This window comes from Humulus lupulus, chromosome 1 (genome assembly GCF_963169125.1).
Source record: "Humulus lupulus chromosome 1, drHumLupu1.1, whole genome shotgun sequence".
Lineage (NCBI taxonomy): Eukaryota > Viridiplantae > Streptophyta > Magnoliopsida > Rosales > Cannabaceae > Humulus > Humulus lupulus.
Genome location: NC_084793.1, coordinates 49111873 through 49134011, shown reverse-complemented (window position 1 = coordinate 49134011; position 22139 = coordinate 49111873). Strand labels below are relative to the sequence as shown.

Genomic DNA, 22139 nt, shown 5'->3' with positions numbered 1-22139 from the left:
GATCAGGGCAATATTTAAACAAGTAAGGATCATCCCAAATAAAGTTTTTCACCTCAGAATAAAATTTATATTTATCGTGCTTAGACCAATGAGATGGGATTTCTTTAGTGACCAAATAATTAAAAATATCAGCATACCAAGGTAAAGAAGAAACATGCATCAATTGTTCATCATGCAAAGTTTTAGTGATAGGAGTAGAGTCATGAATAGTTTCAACAACTAGTCTAGATAAATGATTAGCAACAACATTTTTAGATCCATTTTTATCACATATTTCTAAGTCGAATTCTCGTAAAAGTAGGATCCAACGGATCAAACGAGACTTAGCATCTTTTTTCGACAAAAGATATTTTAATGCAGCATGATCATAATAGACAATAATTTTAGACCCTAACAAATAAGATCTAAATTTCTCCAATGCAAAAACAACAGCAAGCAATTCTTTCTCGGTTGTGGAATAATTTAATTGAGCATCATTTAAAGTTTTCCTAGCATATTAAATTACATGAGGCATTTTTTCAAGACTTTGTCCTAAGACAACACCTATAGCATAATCAGAAGCATCATACATTATTTCAAAAGGTATTTTCCAATCAGGGGGTCGAATAATGGGTGTAGTAGTCAACAAATTTTTCAATTTTTCAAAGGCAACATGGAAATTATTATCAAAGACAAAAGCATTTTCTTTTCCAAGTAAATGGCATAAAGGCCAAGAAATTTTACTAAAGTCTTTTATAAATCTTCTATAGAAACTGGCATGGCCTAAGAATGATCTAATTTATTTCACAGTTTTAGGTGGGGGAAGTTTTGAAATAAGATCAACTTTAGCTTTATTAACTTCTATTCCCTCTGATGAGATTACATGACCTAAAACAATTCCTTTTTTAACCATAAAATGACATTTTTCCCAGTTAAGCACAAGGTTTTTCTCTTTGCAGCGAATTAAAACAAGTGAAAGATGGTGCAAACATTCATCAAAGGAAGAACCAAACATAGAAAAATCATCCATAAACACTTCAAGAAATCTTTCAATCATGTCAGAAAAAATTGAAACCATACACCTTTGAAAAGTCGCAGGTGCATTGCATAATCCAAAAGGCATGCGACGATAGGCAAAAGTTCCGAAAGGGCATGTAAATGTAGTATTTTCTTGATCTTCTGGGGCTATGGGGATTTGGTTATATCCCGAATACCCATCAAGAAAGAAATAATATGCATGGCTAGCTAAACGTTCAAGCATTTGATCAATAAAGGGTAATGGAAAATGGTCTTTTCTAGTAACATTATTCAGCTTTCTATAGTTTATGCACACTCTCCACCCCCATTTGTACTCTAGTAGGGATTAATTCATTTTTCTCATTTTCAACAACTGTGATCCCAGACTTTTTAGGCACAACTTGAACTGGACTAACCCATTGACTATCAGAAATAGGGTAAATGATACCTACATATAATAATTTTATGACCTGTTCTCTAACCACTTCTTTCATATTAGGATTTAACCTTCTTTGACATTCCCAAGAGGTTTTAACATTCTCTTCTAGATGGATTCTATGCATACATATGGATGGGCTAATTCCTTTAATGTCTCCAATGGTCCAACCTATGGATTCTTTATGTTTTCTAAGGACATCTAACAATTTATCTTCTTGTTCTTTATCTAAGGAGGATGCTATGATAACAGGCAAGGTTTCAGACTCTCATAGAAAAGCATATTTTAAATTTTCTGGCAAAGGTTTAAGGTCAAACTTTGGAGACTCAGAAATTGATTGAACATGATCTAAGGGTGAAAAAGGTTCAACTTTGGTTTCATCTAAGGGTATAGACTCTAGCAAAGAATTCTCATCATCGTTAGAATCGTTAACATGCAAGTTCATACCAAAGTATTTTCACAAAAGCCATGTAAGTCATTTCAATCATTTTCACAAATACTATCTATCATGTTAACTTCATGCACTTTCTCATACTCAGCAGATTTAGCAACATTAAAAACATTCAATTCAACAGTCATATTTCCAAAAGATAATTTCAAAATACCATTCTGACAATTAATGATTGCATTAGATGTAGCTAAGAATGTTCTACCTAAAATGATAGGAATTTGAGCATTCACTGTAGCGACCCAAATTTGCTAATAAGACTTTGGGTCTTGATTAGCGTGCCTGGAGGGCAATAAATGGTTTATTATGATAATATATGTGTATTAGATGATCATGTGATTAGAAATGCATGGTTAGGAGAAATAAATGTGCATGTGGGCCTCATTTGGTAGTTAGGGGAAAATTGGTAATTTTAGCCCGTTGAGGGCATAAATGTAATATATGTGATATTTTTGATATAATTGTGATATATTTGCGATGCACGTTCCGAGACGGTCCTAGAGAGCTATTCCGCTTAAAGTCACAACAGGATTAAATACCCGGCTCGGGAAGAGCCTAGGGGTATTAAATACCCGGCTGGTTGATCCAAGTAAGATTAAGGCAGTTAGAGATTGGCCTAGACCGAGCAATATTCTTGAAGTTAGAAGTTTTTTGGGATAGGCAGGATATTATCGGCGGTTTGTTGAGGGGTTCTCTAGAATAGCTACACCATTGACAGAATTGATGAAAAAGAAGACAAAGTATGTTTGGGCAGACAGATGTGAGAATAGTTTCAAAGAGTTGAAGCGGCGACTGATCACCGCACTAGTATTGAGTCTGCCAACAGATAATGAGAAGTTTGTGGTTTACTGTGATGCTTCGAGACAGGGTTTGGGGTGTGTGCTGATGCAAGCTGGTAAGGTGATAGCCTATGCATCGAGACAGTTAAAGGAGTATGAGCAAAGGTATCCCACACATGATCTGGAATTGGAGGCGGTGGTATTCACACTTAAGATTTGGAGACATTATTTATATGGAGAGAAGTGCGAGATATACACTGACCATAAAAGTTTGAAGTATTTCTTTACTCAGAAGGATCTGAATATGCGCCAGAGACGGTGGCTAGAGTTGGTTAAGGATTATGATTGTGATATCCTATACCATCCTGGGAAGGCTAATGTAGTGGCTGATGCATTGAGTCGGAGAGGCCCAGGACAATTGTTCAGTTCAAGACAGATATCTGATAAGCTGGCTGAGGAGATGACTAGAGCGGGAATAGAGTTGGTGGTTGGCCAGTTAGCCAACATCACTCTTCAGTCTACACTCCTTGAGAGGATCAAGGAGGCACAGGGGAGAGATTCTCAGTTGAGAGGTCTCAGAGAGAACGTCTTAGTCGAAGTGACTAAGGACTTTTCTCTTTCGGAGATGGGGTTACTGAAGTACAAGGGTCGGATTTGTGTTCCGATGGATTCTGTTATCCGACAAGAGATTTTAGATGAATCGCATACCACTCCCTACTCTTTACATCCAGGTATGACGAAGATTTACCAAGACTTGAGAGCTTTATATTGGTGGTCGGGCATGAAAAGGGATGTGGTGGATTATGTGGCCAAGTGTTAATGTGTTAGCAGGTTAAGGCTGAACATCAGAGGCCAGCAGGGTTGCTGCAGCCTCTAGGGATTCCAGAGTGGAAGTGGGAGGAGTTTACCATGGATTTTGTGGTTGGTTTGCCGAGAACTGTGGGACAGCATGACTCGGTGTGGGTGATTGTGGATAGGTATACCAAGTCAGCCCACTTTTTGCCTGTCAGGACAATACTGTGGAGCAGTATGCTGAATTATATGTAAAAGAAATTGTTTGACTTTATGGAGCTCCGAGGTCGATAGTGTCTGACAGAGACCCCACCTTCACCTCCAAGTTTTGGGAGAGCCTACAGAAGGCTATGGGCACGCAGTTACGGTTTAGTATCGCTTATCATCCTCAGACAGATGGACAGTCTGAGAGGACGATTCAAATATTGGAAGAAATGTTGCGAGCATGTGTCTTAGACTTTTGGGGGATCTTGGAGTAAGTATCTTCCTTTGATTGAGTTCTTGTATAATAACAGCTATCAACCGACTATCAGAGTGGCTCCGTATGAGATGATATATGGAAGGAAGTGTAGATCACCTATCCATTGGGACGAGACAGGTGAGAGAAGTTATTTGGGTCCTGAGATGGTTCAAAGGACCAATGATGTGATTGAGAAGATTAGAGCGCGAATGGTCGCCTCCCAGAGTTGCCTGAATAGTTATTCGGGCCTGAAACGCAGAAGTGTAGAATTTCAGGTTGGTGACCATGTGTTCCTTAGGGTTTCACCTTTGAGAGGAGTGAAACGGTTCGGTGTTCAGGGCAAGCTGAGCCCTAGGTTTGTTGGACCCTTTGAGATTCTAAAACGGGTTGGGGAGGTAGCCTACAGATTGGCTATGCCTCCAACCTTATCAGGAGTTCATAATGTTTTTCATGTGTCCATACTCTGAAAGTATGTATTAGATTCGAAACACGTATTGAGTTATGAGAGTTTGGAGCTGGACCAGGATTTGTCCTATGAGGAGAAGCCAGTTTGGATTCTTGATCGGAAAGATAAGATTTTGCGGAACAAGACCATCGCCTTAGTGAAAGTGTTGTGGAGGAACAGCGAGGTTGAGGAGGCGACATGGGAACTTGAATCAGACATGCGGGAGCGGTATCTCGAGTTGTTCAGGTAATTTCGAAGACGAAATTTCTGTAAGGAGGGGATAGTTGTAGCGACCCAAATTTGCTAATAAGAATTTGGGTCTTGATTAGCGTGCCTGGAGGGAAATGAATGGTTTATTATGATAATATATGTGTATTAGATGATTATGTGATTAGAAATGCATGGTTAGGAGAAATAAATATGCATGTGGGCCCCATTTGGTAGTTAGGGGAAAATTGGTAATTTTAGCCCGTTGAGGGAATAAATGTAATATATGTGATATTTTTGATATAATGGTGATATATTTGCAATGCACGTTCCGAGATGGTCCTAGAGAGCTATTCCGCTTAAAGTCACAACAGGATTAAATACCCGGCTCGGGAAGAGCCTAGGGGTATTTCAGGATTATTATAAATTTAGTTGGGGACTTTTAATTAATGGTTAATGGTATTTTAGTAGCTTGGGTAACCATAGGTAACCATTGAGGATAGTTACTCTAAGTGAGAAAATGGTATATTTGTAAGAGGATAGGAAAGGTCTAAGTTGCCCTTGAGGATTAGTTAGAATATGTGTTAGATGGAAAGGTAAATGGGTCTTTTGGCTGGGATTTAGATAGCTATGGCTGAGTGGGAAAGCTATTCATGTTTTCTACACTTAGACAAATTCATCTCTTGCTGAAAGTTAAGGAAAGTTATAAAGCAAGAAGGAAAGGAAGGAAGGGAAAATCTCTTGGAATCAAGAAAGGGGTTTAGGGCGAGATTAGAGCAATTGAATTCAAGCTTTAGCTAATGGTGTGTCAATTACAGAGGTAAGAAATTCATCCATGGGTTCTCTTTAAAGTTTAAGCTTGTTTTGAGGATTTGAGAATGAGGGTTGAAGCTGAATTTGCAGCTTGTTGTTTGTGAGAATTCAGCTGGGAATCAAAGAGATTTAGCTTGGAGTTGGAGTAAGAAGAAGCCCAAGGTCGAATTCCATCTTGAGGTATGAATTCCATGCATATTTGAAAGTTATTTCTTGTTTGGTTTAAGAATTCTGAAGGCTGGTTTAAACTTTGCAAAGGCTGGTTTAAGTTTTGAGAATTTTGAACTATTAAGAGATTCTTGAGTTTGATTGTGTATCTAGGCCTGTTGTTGATGTTTATAGGTTGTTAGATGGCTTATTTCAGGTTTTGAATTGAATTTGGGACTTAGGCAAGTCTTGGAATGATTTGGAAGTGTTTTGGCTTGGGGAAAATGCAGGGGAAAACCCAGAATTCTGGGTCGCGTAGGGGCGCCGCGGACCTGTTCTTCTGTGCCGCGGCGCTAGGCTGCATCAGTGGACGGGGGCCCTTCTGGGCACCGCAGAGCTAGGCCATTTCTGGGCAGGGGGAAATTTTAGTTTTTAGGCTTTTGCCCAGGGGGTTCGGGGGACGCTTCTGCCACCTTATGTGGGGATCCAGGAGGTCCCGAGAGTTCGGGATCGGTTCTGGAGGAAGTTTTTGAATTGATTAGTAATAGGAGTGTTATCTATATGTTGTGACTAGGTTCTCAGTGAGGCTTGGATTAGAGAATCATGCTCGAGGGTTCAATGCTCAAGAAGCTCGGGACACAGGTAAGAAAGTTGTTGTACCCATAGAGCAGGGCGAGGCCCCATAGTTGTGTTGCAAGGCACGGCCCCACATGATTATGTGTTGGGTGTAGCTCATTGATTGTGTTAGTATATGTTTAAGTTATGTTTTAATTATGCTGTATATGCAAATATGTGAATGATCGGCAAAGGCCGGGAACGGTGAAGGCCGGGAACGGCAAAGGCCGGGAATGGCAAAGGCCGAGAACGGCAAGGGGCCGGGAGCAACGTTTAGCACGCGGAGTGCGAGTTGCCAGGGTAGGATCCTGAGGGATACCTGGGATATCCTTATGGTGTAGACCATAACTCAGGGCCTGGTAAAGCGCCTGAGACGGCATGGCCGTATGTGTTTGGCTTGTTGACAAATTGGTTGTATGCTAAATGGTTCATATGCGTATGTTATATGTTTATGTGGAGTTTTCTTGCTAGGCTTCGGCTCGCGAGTGCTTTGTGGTGCAGGTAAGGGTAAGGAGAAAGTCAACCGACCATGAGTATGGAGAGCGTGACGCGACGCGTACTTGTCTGGTCTGCCTGGCTGCCACGGCCAGGGGTATTTTTGGAGTTTGTTTATAAAGAACCCTATTTTGTCGTATAGTCGACTTCAAGTACATTTTTAGTTGTAAATGTTTATAAACAGTGTTTTGGGATCCCAAATGCTAAACATTTCATGGAATTATTTTCAAAGTTTATGACTCTGTTTATGGTTTGTTTACACATTTGCCTTAAGACCTCGATTAGCGAGTTAAAAGCATGTTTTAAACTCACTTAGTAACGGCTCTAAGGAAGTAGGGCGTTACATGCACATTTTCTACAGGTTGAGTATCAAGAACAATGAAGTCAACGGGAAAGTAAAATTTATCAACTTTTATCAAAACATCCTCTATAATGCCTCTAGGAATTTTCATAGAACTATCGGCTAATTGAAGAGTTATAGAAGTAGGTTTTAGTTCACCAAGACCAAGTTGCTTATAAACAGAATAAGGCAATAAATTCACACTAGCACCCAAATCAAGTAAAGCCTTGTTAATAAAATGATCACCAATAATGCATGAAATTGTGGGACACCCAGAATCTTTATATTTAACAAGACTCTTATATTGAATAATGGAGCTAGCTTGTTCAGTTAAAACGTGTTTTTAGGAACATCAGTGTTTCTTTTAACAGTATAAAGATCCTTTAAAAATTTAGAGTAGGCGGGAATTTGTTTAATGGCATCTACGAAAGGGATATTGATACTAACTTGTTTGAAAACTTCAAAGATGTCATTATATTGGCCGCCTTTTTTAATTGGAAGTAATCTTTGTGGGAATGGGGCTTTTGGAATGAAAGGATGGATTGGAGTTTCCTTGTTTGAAGAGTCATTAGAACTAGAAGGCTGACTCTTTTCTTTATCTTTTTCTTTTTCAACCTCGAGTATGTAATTGGGTTTGACAATGTTCTCTCCGGACCTAAGAGTTGAAATTTATTTGACTTCTCCATTATGATTAGACTTTCCTATCTCATATTGACCTTTTGGATTAGGGATAGGTTGACTAGGGAAAGCTCATTTTTCTCTATCAGCTAAAGTAGTAGCGAGTTGTCCTACTTGTGTCTCGGGTTTGGTAATTGATTGAGATTGATTTTGTAGGATTTGTTGAGTGGATTGCATAAACTGTTGTAAAGTATTTTCTAAGAAAGGTTTCCTTTGTTGAGGATATGGTTAATTTTGTGGGGCATGAGTTTATAGTTTGGCTTATGGAAATGACTAGAACATATAGAACAAACATCTTTCTTGGTTGTATTGGAGAGTTTATAGTTTGGCTTATGGCTAAAGCTTCTACTTTTCTCGCTAATTTGTCTAAGGATGTTCTTAAGTCTAATGCATCTTTTACTTCATACCTTCCTCCTCTTTTTGGTGAATTAGTTGACCTAGACCTAGGATCAAAATAATTCCATTGTTGTGAATTGACAGATAAATCTTCAAGGGCGTCCCAAGCCTCTTGTCCTTGAAATTTTAAAAAAATTCCAATATTCATAGATTGAATCATTTGACGATTAGAGGGAGTCAAACAATCATAAAAATATTTTACAAGTCTCCATTTTTCAAACCATGATGAGGACATTTTAATAATAAATCTTTAAATATTTCCCAACATTCATAAAACTCTTCATTATCTTTTTGAAAAAACTCGGAGATTTCTCTCCTTAGACTATCAGTTTTAGACATAAGAAAAAATTTCAGCAAGAAATTATTATAAAGTTGATCCCATGTAGTTATAGACCACATGGGAAGAGAATTTAACCAAGCTTTTGATTTGTCTTTTAATGAATAAGGGAACAATCTTCGTTTGACCGACTCATCAGAATTTTTTTGAAATTTAAATGTTGAGCAAATTTCTAAGAAATCTTTGACATGCATGTAAGAATCCTCTCTATCTAACCCGTAAAAAGATGACAATAATTGAATGATTGATGGCTTAAGCTCAAAATGGGTAGCAGAAGTGGTAGGAAGAACAATACATGAAGGAGCATTAGATGAAATAGGTGCAAAATATTCGAGCAAGTTTTTTCAGGCACAACATTTTCATCAACATGATTAGCAATTGGTTCCATGATGCTCAAATTTTTACTAACACTTTCAATTTCAAACAAAGATAAACGTCTTTTTACTAATCAATTTTTAGAGTTACGTTCCCAATGATGCATACAATTTTCACAAAGCAACAGAGATAATCTCAAACAAACAATTTTCTGATGTGGAAGATCAGTAAAAACTGCAACCACAGAGCATACTAAGAATTTTTTAGAGATTTCACAACAATATAATTTTTATGGTTCACTTGTCCCTAGGCCTATTTGATTCCACTTACTCGCACACTACTAACAACTCCTTTAGGTTAATTAGTAGAGGCAGATTGAGAATTTTGTTCAAATTTCCTTTAAGCAAAAATTGCTTATGGTGAAAGGACAAGATTTAGGTTTTTTTTTTTTTTTTTACAATTACAGAATAATATGATAGAAGATAAAAAAAAAAAAGGCAAAATTAAATAAGACTAAAATTTAGGCAAGAGTATGGAGGCATAGCATGCCATCAACCATAACAAAAATAAGGTACAAATTAGGAGGCACAAGTGCCATCAACTAAAACATAAGATAAAAGACTAGGAGGCAAAATTGCCATCAATTAATAACTTGCAAAAATAAAATAAAATAAAAACTACAACAAGATAAATAAAGAAAGTTACAACAAAGGTTAGGAGGCACAAGTGCCGTCAACTAACAAAGAATTACAAGGAATAAAAATGACAAGAAAATTATAACAAAATTAGGAGGCACAAGTTCCATCAACTATAAAAATTAAAAAGACAGATTGATAGGAGGCACAAGTGCTGTCAACTAAAAAAAACAATAAATATAAATATATAAGTAAGTTTTTTTTATGGGTGGTAGAACCATCCCAAATTTTCTTTTTATCTTTCTATTTTTAGTTTTTATAGTTTTAAATATATATATTTGTATATATAGTTTTTTTAAGTGCAAAAAGTAAAATAACTAGTAGAAGAAATTTACTCACCTTCACACAAATAGTTTCTCTTCTTGGCAACTCCCCGGCAATGGCGCCATAAGCTTGATGAGTTTTAATGTTATGAACATAAAATAAAAGACTGAAAATAAAACTATTTAAGAGAATAAAAATAAACCAATAATGATTTGAGAATAAGTGTTAAAAGAAAGATTATTAATCCCGGAACAAAGACCTAGCCTCCGAGACATCGAATTCCACTAAACCGGGTAGTAGGAACGATCCCGAGGCCTAAGGTTTGAGTTCCCCTGAACAAAACATCAATTTGGCCATAAACAACACCAAGCGCCGCGGCCCCCAGCCCTTTGAAAACTCTCCACCAGCTTCTTCAAGCCTGGGCCGTGGCGCCCAAGAACAGGGCCGCGGCCCAACGTCGGACCAACTATTTTTCCTAATTTCTCCATTTTAAAACCTTCCAAAAACCTATCCAAACATCTCCAAACTCAAAAAATCAAAGTTCCCAAACATCCCCATGATCCAAAACCCATAAAACCCAAGTCTCGAACCTAACAAAACTCATCAAAACACAAAGTCCAATTCAAGCTTAAAAACTTTAAAAACTTAGAACTTAAAACTTGAATTACCTCCAATTAAGTTGTTCCCAACTAAATCCTTCGACTAATAAGCTTCTAATCTTCCCTAGGATTGCTATGCCTCGATACTCGCTTGAATCCGAGTCCTAGAATTCAAGTTTTCTTCGAAAATGCGATTGGGAGACGAAAATGGAACTTACAGAAAGAGAGAACTTACTGAACGTTCTTTTTATTCCTTTAAAATGTTACTTTAAGCTTAAGTAGCCTCTAACAAATCCTAATGCTCGGGGTCCCGAAAACACCCTCGGCGACAAAATAGTCAAAACCTCTAGAATTTCCCCTGATCTTACTAACTCCCAATTTATCATCAAATATTTATTTCCATTATCCAATAACCCAGCAATGCTAAATACCCCTTGACTCAATCCGAGCCAAGAATAAATCCCGTTGTGACTATTCCACTAACTTACCTCCTAGGATCGTCTCGTGCTGAGTAACCCTGGCATAACCAAAATAATAATATAGCACCACACACATATCACACATATGCCAAATATGCCCGAAATGGCCAAAATATGAAAATCACCCATTTAATCAGAAATGGGTTCACATGCATATTTAATACACCTAAACATGCATATTATCATTAAATAGCATAATAAATAAGTTATGGCCTTCTCGGCCTCCTAATGAAGGTCCTAAACCTTATTAGGAAATTTGGGGCATTACAACTATCCCCTCCTTACAGAAATTTCGTCCTCGAAATTATCTGAACAACCAGTAATATAAATTCCGCATAACTGATTCCAGTTTCCCAGGTCGTTCCCTCGACCTCACTGTTTCTGCAACATTACCTTAACTCAAGGTACACTTTGTTCCTCAATACCTTACTCTTTCTGTCTCATATCTTGACTGGCTATTCCTTATAGGATAACTTAGCCTCAAATCCCCAGATTCTGACCACTCAACTCATGAGTTTCTTTTAACCCATGTCCTCAGCATGGAAATACAAAATACACTGTATACAAGTGGCAGTGCCAAAGATAAGGTCAATCCAGGACTCAAGCTGTCAAAATAATCTAGGGCTCAACTTACCCTTAACTCCTCACCCTTTTCATGGCGATACTTTAGGGAAGATACAATCTTCTGCATAGAATTCCATGTCCCTACTTTTCAATTCAGTAACACTTTTCCATTTACTCTGAGAAGTGAGCATCCAAGCTCTAACCTCAAATAACCTCAATGGTCCCCTGAACTACCTCAGGATCCAAAATCAACATCTCACCCATCTTATTCCAATGAACAGGTGATAAACATTCTCTATCATACCTTGTCTCATAAGGTACCTTTCCAACACTAGATAACTCTCTCTCTCTCTCTGATTTACCATCACTCTGAGAATAATGAACTGTACTGAATTCCATCTATATACTTATCGCCTTCTTTAACCCTTTCAAAACCTGGAAATAACAATAGAGTCTTCATCTGATAAGATAGACCTTGAATTCTCAAGAAGGCGCACTATCTATTTCACATAGAGATCTGAATACTGATCAACTGTATTATTCATCCTTGCTGATAGGAGTGGCTCACTTAAAAAAAACTGGTCCATAATGACCCAATGCCAACTCATACTAACCCACTAACCTGGCCAATCCCACCGCGAAACCCATCGCGATGCTTTCTTATTTCCATTATAAAATACTTGAAGGCTGCAATGGCCCCATTGATTTCTGATGCTTTATCTTGACCTGCTAACAGGTTAAGAACTTTACCACGCATTCCATTATGTCCCTCTCCATCCCAGGCCATCAATATAAACATTTCAAACCCTAGTATACTGTCACGATGCCTGAATGAAGAGAATAAGAAGAGTATCATAAGATTCATCTAGAATCTCCCAATTAATCTAAGTGTCCATCGGATTTCAAATCCGATCCTTATACCTCAATAAATTCATACCTGAAACTGCAAAACCCTTAGCTAATCCAGCTAAGACTTTCCACTCAATCTTTCCCATCTATGGTCCACTCAATCGTCTTTCCTTTTGATCTTCTCTGAGATAGTAATCTCAAGCATACAACTGGCCACCTGGCCCACCAGAAACATTACTCTAGTTCTGGTCAGATCCTTTAACCAACATGTTGCATAAGCAATCACTTCTCCCTGCTACTGAAATGTCATAACCACCTACTAACTGATTTTGATCTGCAAGATGTCTCAGAACCCTTTCCCAAGGTACATGTAATATCCTCACTACCCAAGGAAACTCCTGTCCCTAAGGTGTTCCTTGACCTTGGCAAATCTCCGCAGAGAATACATCACAATATCATTGTCCAAGACGATCACAAATCCCATTCAAATAATCCTTTGAATACTCTGTCCATCTAATTCATCAAGATAAATCAACATTAATTACCCTCTCAAATCATAACCCAGCACTCCCAGTGCCCGTATCTAATATAACAGCAGACTTCTGCATATTCTCTTCCCTATCTCTAGCTGGTACTAACAAGATCAAAGATCCACTTTTGAGAATTCCATCTTACTCAATAGTTGAACCTTAAGTTGTTACAACTCTGCTAAACCATTCAAAACAGTGCCCTAGACCTGAATCCATTCCTGGCACCAATCCAATCACCATTCTATCCTTTTATGCAAACATAACCCTGAAAGATCCCTTGGAAGCACATCCAGAAACTCACAGACTAATCCAGTCTGTCCTGATCCCACTGGCACAATCTAAGTGGTATCCACCACACTAGTTAAGAGTTCCATGCATCTCCCTGCCATAAAACTCTAGCTCTCAATACAGATATCATAAGCATACAGAATCCATACACTATCCAACTGTCTCAAGGCTTCCCACTCTCAAGCCCAAAAGTTACTATCCTTTCCTTACAATTTAGCATTGCCCCACACTTGGCTAACCAATCCAAATCCAGGATCATCTTAAAATCAATCATAACCAACCTTATCATATCAACTGATGAGTCCTTTCCATAATAATTCACCTCATCTCTTAAATTACCAGTACAGTATTGCATTCCCATCATAACATAACCATGTGATCTGCATATCATCATTATGCCCCTCTATATGCAACAAGCAAAGAACAACATGGCACTAAAACCAATCAGCATAATACAAAAGTCAGAACTAGAAAGCTGACCTGCCACCCCTGAGGAACTAGTCTCAGTCTCAAATTCTGATTGCATCGGAACGAACACTTGAGCTGGAGCCCTTTTTCTCATCCTCTCTTAGCCTTGGCCAATCCTTCTTGATATGCCCAACCATGTCACATAAAAAACATGCCTTTGCTCGGCATTCTCCCAGACGACGCCTCTTGCACCGAGTGCATACTGGACGAGTCTTCCAGCTTTCATTCTTGCTTTCTCCAATAAGTGGAGGTACCACTATCTAAGCTCCGTGATCTCTAGCACTCTTCTTCTCATTTCTTATGCTCTCAACAATAAGAGCCTTCTCTACCACCTGAGATAGGTAGAGATTTCATGCACTGGGGCAACTCTAATGCCCTGAGCTATTTTGGAATTCAATCCCTGAACAAACCTTTCCTTCCGAGCTACATCTGTGGGTACCATGTCAAAAGAGAACTTGGCCAAATCATCAAATCTATTAACATACTTGATTACTATTGCATTTCCCTGAACGAGATTCAAAAACTCATTCACCTTAGTAGTCTTGGCTTCATCACAGTAATACCTTTCATTGAACAGCTGCCTAAATTCTTTCCAATCCATCACAGCTGTGTCTCGTGTCTGGGGTACTACTTCCCACCATGTCCGGGCATCATCCCGCAATACAAATGTCGCACAGATCACCCTATCGTGCCCCACCAGCCCTATACTGTCAATAATGAAACTGATCATCCCTATCCATTGCTCAGCTCTGAATGGATCTAGGCCTCCCTCGAAGACTGGAGGGTAATACTCCTGGAATCTTCCACAGAGAAGTTCCCACCTACTCTCAACCCTAGGCTGAGCCAAAACTAGTGCCACTCCTGGAAAAACAAAGGAAGAAGTGTTTCACGACAGCTTCCGCTGTTAGTTCAGACACCTGATCTCTTCCTCATGCCTTTGCAATCTTGATTGCAAATCTGTGAACATCTCCTGAAAATTCATAGGAGCAGATGAAGAACTAAAACCCTGGCTGTAACTCCCAGCCTCTATATAACCACAACCAGGCCTCATTATCTAGCTTGGATATAAACTTGCTGATTGAATCTGCAGTCAATAACTTGACCCATTGAACATGATGAGCACATCAAGAGTCTTCCCTACGGGAACAATCTTACCACACCACATTCACAAACCACTTGTAGTGCTATAAACATGCCCATGACATTCATACATCAATCATAATCCCTGCTTTTCCTACATTCATACCATGCCTCCAACTCCAGCATACAAATATCACAATTATATATGTTCATGGAGCAGGTAATCATATGATCACATTCATATATATATATATATATATATTCACGGAGCATACAATCATATAGTCAAGAGCCAGGCTCTATCAGAATCTCATGCTCCCTAATACAATGTGCAGGTAAAGCATTTACATTCTATTTAAGCAGTTAAACACATAACTACAGAAATGGTTACCATTCCTTGAGTGAAGCTATCTTCAGTGACGAGTGTACATGCCCAGCTTGTCTTCAGGAACCATAAACCTTGGCTCACTCTGATACCAAGTTGTAACGCCCTAAACTCCAGGGACCGTTACGGTGCGCATTATAAACAGTGTTAAACTCGCTAATCGAGTCATTTGGCCATAAATGTGTAGCTAAGTATGATTAGCGGTTTAGGGATTACAAATTTTGGTTAAGAGATAACGTTTCATTAGAATGTAAACTGTATACATTGGGATCCCAAAAATATAATTTATAGGTCTATTACAAGAAAATATTTACAATCAGCCTATCTAAGCAGCAAAACAGGGTTTAACCCTAGTTTCTCCTTCAACCCTCAGCCGTGGCGGTCGAGCAGCCGCATATGTACACATTGTCACCTAAGCTCTCCAACTCAAGGATTGTCCAGCTTTCTTTTGCCTTTACCTGCACCACATAGCACTCGTGAGTCGAAGCCTAGCAAGAAAACTCAATATGCTCATGATCAATAATATCATGTCAACAAATCATAAAGTGCGTGCCTAGCAATAACAATCTTAGTCACGCATGCAAATAAGTTCACGTAATGATGGGTATAAAACATCAACCGATGATCATAATAATCATCCAGCGCTGTTAGCCCCAAATAGAAGAGTGATAGTTGTAATAGTCACTAAGGTGGGTTCTGTTCCCATTAGCCATGTGACGATAGGGTCACCTGGGCTTTACAAATAAGCGATCCTTTCACTAGCTTATACAAGGTAGGAATTTGATGAAATAGTCACCAACATAAACCTACCGAGTGACCATAGAGTCACAATCATGGGTACCACTCCCTTAGCCATGTGATAAAATAGTCACCTAGGCCTTTGGCCCTGGCTCTGAGTAACTAGTCATAGACTAGACAAGCGCTTTTAGTTTTCATAGAACTTAGGGTCGGTCCGACATTAATGCTCATATTGAGTCATCCAATGCAGATGTCGATTAGATCTAATCTTTTTTCGGCTCTGTGTTCATGACGCTTATGCCATTTCTGACTCTTAGGTCAGTAACACGCGACCAGTGTTCAAACCGTTGTGAACTTGACTAGTAAATCACAGCTTCACAGACGGATTTGACACCATTGCCGATTCTGACTAGTTAGTCAGTGCCACACACAAGTAAGCAATGCTACCAGGCATATATCATATGTCAAATATCCGAATACAAGGCATTCAACATACTTACTTAAAAATTGCTAGCATAATTAGGATCATGCACAAACATAGAGACTCAAGCTCTGATCAATCTCACATTTAACATCCATGGCATGCCCTAACCACATGTTTCTTGTGCATCACATGCATCACATTTAAACACTCGACATGCCTCAATAATAGCCATGCATGTCATAGATATAGGGTGCATTTTTCTTACCTTTGGTCCAAGCACGATCCTGATTCCAAGCCTCTAGTGATAACCTAGTCACAACCATAAACGGTGATCCAATAAGTTCAATTTCTAAAACCAATCCCAGAATCAAGACCTAGCCTCCGAGACATCGAATTCCACTAAATCAGGTAGTAGGAACGATCCCGGGGCCTAAGGTTTGAGTTCCACTGAAAAAAAACATCAATTTTGCCATAAACGGCACCAAGCGCCGTGACCCCCTATCCAAGCACCGCGGCCCCTAGCCCTTTGAAAACTCTCCACCTGCTTCTTTGAGCCTGGGCCGTGGCCCAACCTCGGACCAGCCATTTTTCTCCGATTTCTCCATTTTCAATCCTTCCAAAAACCTATCCAAACATCTCCAAACTCAAAAATCAATGTTCCCAAACATCCCCATGATCAAAAACCCATAAAACCTAAGCCTCAAACCTAACAAAACTCATCAAAACACAAAGTCCAATTCAAGCTTAAAAACTTTAAAAAACTTAGAACTTAAAACATGAATTACCTCAAATTGAGTTATTCCCAACTAAATCCTCCGGCTAATAAGCTTCTAATCTTCCCTAGGATTGCTATGCCTCGATCCTCGCTTGAATCCGAGTCTTAGAACTCAAGTTTCCTTCGAAAATGCGATTGGGAGACGAAAATGGAACTTAGAGGAAGAGAGAACTTACTGAACGTTCTATTTATTCCTTTAAAAGGTAACTTCAAGCTTAAGTAGCTAAAAAAAATCCTAATGCTCCGGGTCCCGAAAACACCCCCGGCGACAAAATAGTCAAAACCTCCAGAATTTCCCCCTGATCTTACTAACTCCTAATTTATCATCAAATATTTATTTCCATTACCCAATAACCTGGTAATGCTAAATACCCCTTGACTTACTCCGAGCCAAGAATGAATCCCGTTGTGAATATTCCACTAACTTACCTCCTAGGATCGTCTCGTGCTGAGTAACCCTGACATAACCAAAATAATAATAAAGCACCATACACATATCACATATATGCCAAATATGCCCGAAATGACCAAAATATGAAAATCACCCATTTAATCAGAAATGGGTTCACATGCATATTTAATACACATAAACATGCATATTATCATTAAATAGCATAATAAATCAATTATGGCCCTCCCGGCCTCCTAATCAAGGTTCTAAACCTTATTAGGAAATTTGGGGCATTACAACAACAATTAGTATAAAAATATGGTAAAATAACTCTATTTGGTAGAGTTATCTCACCCCAAAACTTAAAGTTTTGCTAGTCCTCAAGCAAAAGAAAAATTAAAACACACACATTTTTTTTATTGGTGATATAACAAGGATTTTCTCAAAAATTGCACAATAAAAATAAATCTAAAAAATTATTATGAATAAAAGTTAAGCTTATTTAATTAATTAAATTGTCAATTTCGCTTTTAGGACAGGAGGCACTTGGGGGGTAGGACAGGAGGCACGCGTATCGGAAAAATAAATAAATAAATTCCTTTCTCTTATATTCAAAAGGATTAGCTACCATTATGAATATCAAGGGAATAGTAACAAAAGAGATGACCTCCGACCAAATGCTGAAGCCCCCACAGGGGGTGAGGCCGTAAGGAAGGAATCTCCCAATAAGTCTAGAACGGACACTAAGCCGGCTAGCCAAAAAGGATCCTAAAAGAGACCCTTGAAGAAATAGTACTATGTATAATGATGAGAACGACGCTTCTTGCAAAAAGTAACAAGCACGCACAAAGAATATAAAAGGACCCCAAGAACCCAATGGGTTAACATGTCCTTACAAGTATAGTCAAGGTGCACCAAAAAGATTATCATCATTAGATCAAGGAAGGGATATGTAATCCACGAATAATAATCATAAGAGGGACTTACCAAAGTCCCTTAAGTTTGATAAACACAAAAAATGGGGAATAATATGGGGGATTACATTGCGACAACATATATGTGTACAGATAAGCCGGATGCAGAGGGATCTGCAAGTTTCCACCCCGACCCTTCCACTCAGAGATTTTCTTAACTACATAATCTCCTAAGGGAGACAGGTCAACGACAGGGTTGGTCCTCCATACGGCATGCATCGTACGCTCAACTATGTTGTTCTCGGCATTCACAAGCTGTAACACCCTGGGTAGCCAAGAACGTTACACTTTGTGATTATAAAGGTGCAAGACTTGCTAATCAAGTCATATAGTTGAAAACGTGATCCTAATGTCGTAATTAGGTTAGGGTTAAAAGATTTTGGTCATAAACAGAAAATTCCTCATTAAAATAAACGTTTAATACATGGCATCACAAAATAGGTTTTAAAGGACAGTTTACAAAATTTCAACGTTTAAGTACAACCGGAAGCCACTCTTATGGCAAAATAGGCACTTTAGGTTCTCATGTCCCTGTACCAAACCTCGACCGTGGGGCCAATCAGCTGACTATATACATTCAGCCCCAGAGCTCTCCAACTCAGGACTGGTCCAATTTTCCCTTGCCTTTACCTGCACCACTAAGCACCCGTGAACCAAGGCCCAGCAAGAAATCCATAATACATAGCATAAATGATATTCTACAGTCAGATGTTTAACAAATCATTAATCAGATATACAATAGGTCATACTGCCCACTTAATCAAAGATATCAATCTACAAGCCAATAATTAATCATCTAGATAACAAACTTGTCACAATCATCAATTAAACAACAATAAACATATCACACAATATCCAGGGTCGGCGCCCTTATGCCATACTCTCTGATTATCCCACTGACTCCGGCTCGCTTAGGCCGAGCTTAGTGACTATGTACTTAACGTCAGCTACCAATGGTCGAGCCGAGTCTTATGTGCAAATATTGATTCCGACACTCTTAGGCTGTTTATCGCATGTCCACATGGAATAATACCATCTTATGACATCACATACAAATATAGGGAACCCTTAGTCCCAAGATAATAACATAATCGAGTGCAGTTTCTTACCTTTGATTCTGATTGCTTTGATTAATGAAAATGACCTTCAAGCACAATCCCGTCCAAGCTCTACCGTACACCTAGTCACAACCGTAGAATAGAACCACCTCAATACCATAACCCAACCTCGGGACCAATCCCAAGCCCTTGAGAAGCCTAATTCCACAAAACAGGGTGGTGGAATCGACCCCCGAGCCCCCAAGCGAAAACCCTAAGAAAAATATCTAAAACCTCGGGACCAATCCCAAAATAGGGAGAGAAAAATGAGTCTCTCTGTTTTTCTTCTTTCTTTCCTTCAGCTTCTAACATATTCTACAAATCCCACTAAGTCTAAAAAGGCAGAAAGACCCTTATCCTCTTTTTAACCATTGCCCTCCCATTAAAACCTAAGCCTTTACTCATTTTAAGGGCATTTTGGTCATTTGCTCTTAATTCCCGCTAATTCCTCGAGTGTCCCTAACGTTACCACTTAAACCTTGTCATCTAACTAATCACCAATTATTTTCCCCAATTTCTATTAATCTCCAATATATTTTCCAAATTCCTAGAAATACCCTCAGGCTCCCCCGAGCTTGGTATAAATCCCCATCGTGACTATAACGCTAAACCGCTCACTAGGATTGCCTCGAGCCACAAGCTGCAAATATATCCACATAATAATGTAGTCTCAACAATTTATCGCAAATAATTACATTTATGCCCTCAACATGCCAAAATTACGAATATGCCCTTATAATCTAAACAGGGCCTACATGCATACTAATACTCATAATCATGCATCTCATATATCCATATAATCATGTAAGCATGCTTATCACATAATCATGCACTTAATCGTATAAATCACACATAAACGAATTATGCCCTCCCAGCACACTAATCAAGGCCCTTAAGCCTTATTAGTAATTTTGGGCTGTTACAACTATCCCGTCCTACAGAGAATTTCGTCCTCGAAATTTACATAAATAACTTGGGATATTGATGCCATATCTCTGACTCAAGCTCCCAAGTTGCCTCCTTGACCCTACTCTTCCTCCATAATACCTTGACTAGAGGAATTGACTTAAGCCTTCTAATCTAAAATCTGAATTACTCGTTCCTCATAAGAAAAATCTGTCTACAATTCCAAGTCTTCATACTTCAACACATGTGTCGTATCTGAGACGTACTTTCGGAGCATGGAAAAATGGAATATGTCATGAACTCCCGACAACAACGGTGGCAAAGCTAACCTGTAAGCCACGTGTCTGATCTTTTCCAGGATCTCAAAAAGGTCCGACGAATCTAGGGCTCAACTTGCCCTTCTTCCCAAACCTCATCACCCCTTGCAATGGTGAAACTCGCAAAAACACGTGGTCCCCAACCTGGAACTCCACGTCTCTACGCTTAGGATCAGCGTAGCTTTTCTGTCTGCTCTGTGAGGCGAGCATTCGAGCTCAGATCTTCTCAACAGCTACATTTGTCTTCTAAACCATGTCTGGCCCCAAACACTTCCTCTCACCCATTTCATCCCAATGAATGGGTGATATACATCTCCTCCCATATAACTTCTCATATGGAGCCACTCCAAACGTTGATTGGTAACTGTTGTTGTATGAAAAATCAATCAACGGGAGATACTTACTCCACGATCCCTCAAAATCAATCATGCATGCCCTAAGCATATCCTCCAACACCTAAATCGTCCTCTCAGTCTATCCATCACTCTGAGGATGAAAGGCCGTGCTGAACTTCAACTGAGTCCCCATAGCCTTCTGCAAACTACCCCAAAACTTGAAGGTAAATATAGGGTCTCAGTCTGACTCTATAGACTTAGGAACCCATGAAGACGTACGATCTCCTTCACATACAACTCTGCATACTGATCCATCGTATAAGTCATCTTCACTGAAAGGAAATGAGCTGACTTGGTGTATCTGTCCACTATCACCCACATCGAGTCATGAAGCCCTACTGTCCTGGGTAAACCTCCCACAAATTCCATCATAATATCCTCCCATTCCACTTGGGAATACCGAAAGGCTGAAGCACCCCGCTGGTTGCTGATGCTCAACTTTCACTTGCTGATAGGTTAAACATCTGGCCACATACTCCATCACATCCTTCTTCATCCTGGGCCACCAATACAACATTCATAGATCTTGATACATCTTCGTGGTACCCAGATGAAGTGAGTACAGCGTGGTATGCAATTCATCCAATATCTCTCGTCTAATTCCCGCATCAGTCAGAACACAAATCCGACCCTTATACCGTAGCAGACCAACCTCAAAAATAGAATAGTCCTTAGCTACTCTCGCTAAGACATTCTCTCTAACCTCCTGTAATTGAGCATCCATTAGCTGACCTTTCTTAATCCGCTCTTACAAGGTCGACTATAGAGTAATGTTAGCCAACTGGCCCACCACCAATTCTATCCTTGCTCTGGCCATCTTATCAGCTAACTCTCTCGAAATCTGAGTGGAACTATATGACTGACCCAGGCACCTTCGGCTCAATGCATCTGCCACTACATTGGCTTTCCCCAGATGGTAAAGATTATCACAGTCATAGTCTTTTACAAACTCTGGTCAACGCCTTTGCCTCCTGTTCAGGCCCTTCAGCGTGAAGAAGTACTTCAAACTCTTGTGATCGGTGTATATTTTGCACTTCTCCCCGTACAGACAATGTTGCCAGACCTTCAATACGAATACCACTGCTGCTAGCTCCAAATCATGGGTGGGATACCGCTGCTCACACTCCTTCAGCTGTCGTGACGCATAAACTATAACCTTCTTGTTCTGCATCAACACACAGCCCAAACCCAACCTCGATGCATCGCAATAAACCACAAAATT

General features: G+C 39.3%; 1 protein-coding gene and 1 non-coding gene across 4 annotated transcripts in view; both read left to right on the top strand.

The window, feature by feature from the left end:
• The window catches only part of LOC133792066 (F-box protein At2g27310-like), an 89463-nt gene that overhangs the window by 55348 nt on the left and 11976 nt on the right, over positions 1-22139 (top strand). Inside the window, exon 3 of one of the 3 annotated variants that reach the window (XM_062230003.1) lies at positions 6640-6658. The exons of the other annotated variants lie outside the window; for them this stretch is intronic. Within the exon in view, the coding sequence (XP_062085987.1) occupies positions 6640-6643 (4 nt within the window). The 3' untranslated portion in view covers positions 6644-6658. Of the gene's footprint in view, positions 1-6639; positions 6659-22139 lie in introns of those variants that run through there. 3 annotated transcript variants of the gene reach the window in all.
• Positions 8265-8371, top strand: LOC133813551 (small nucleolar RNA R71). Its single transcript, XR_009884561.1, has one exon. It is a non-coding gene; the product is annotated as a small nucleolar RNA R71 (small nucleolar RNA).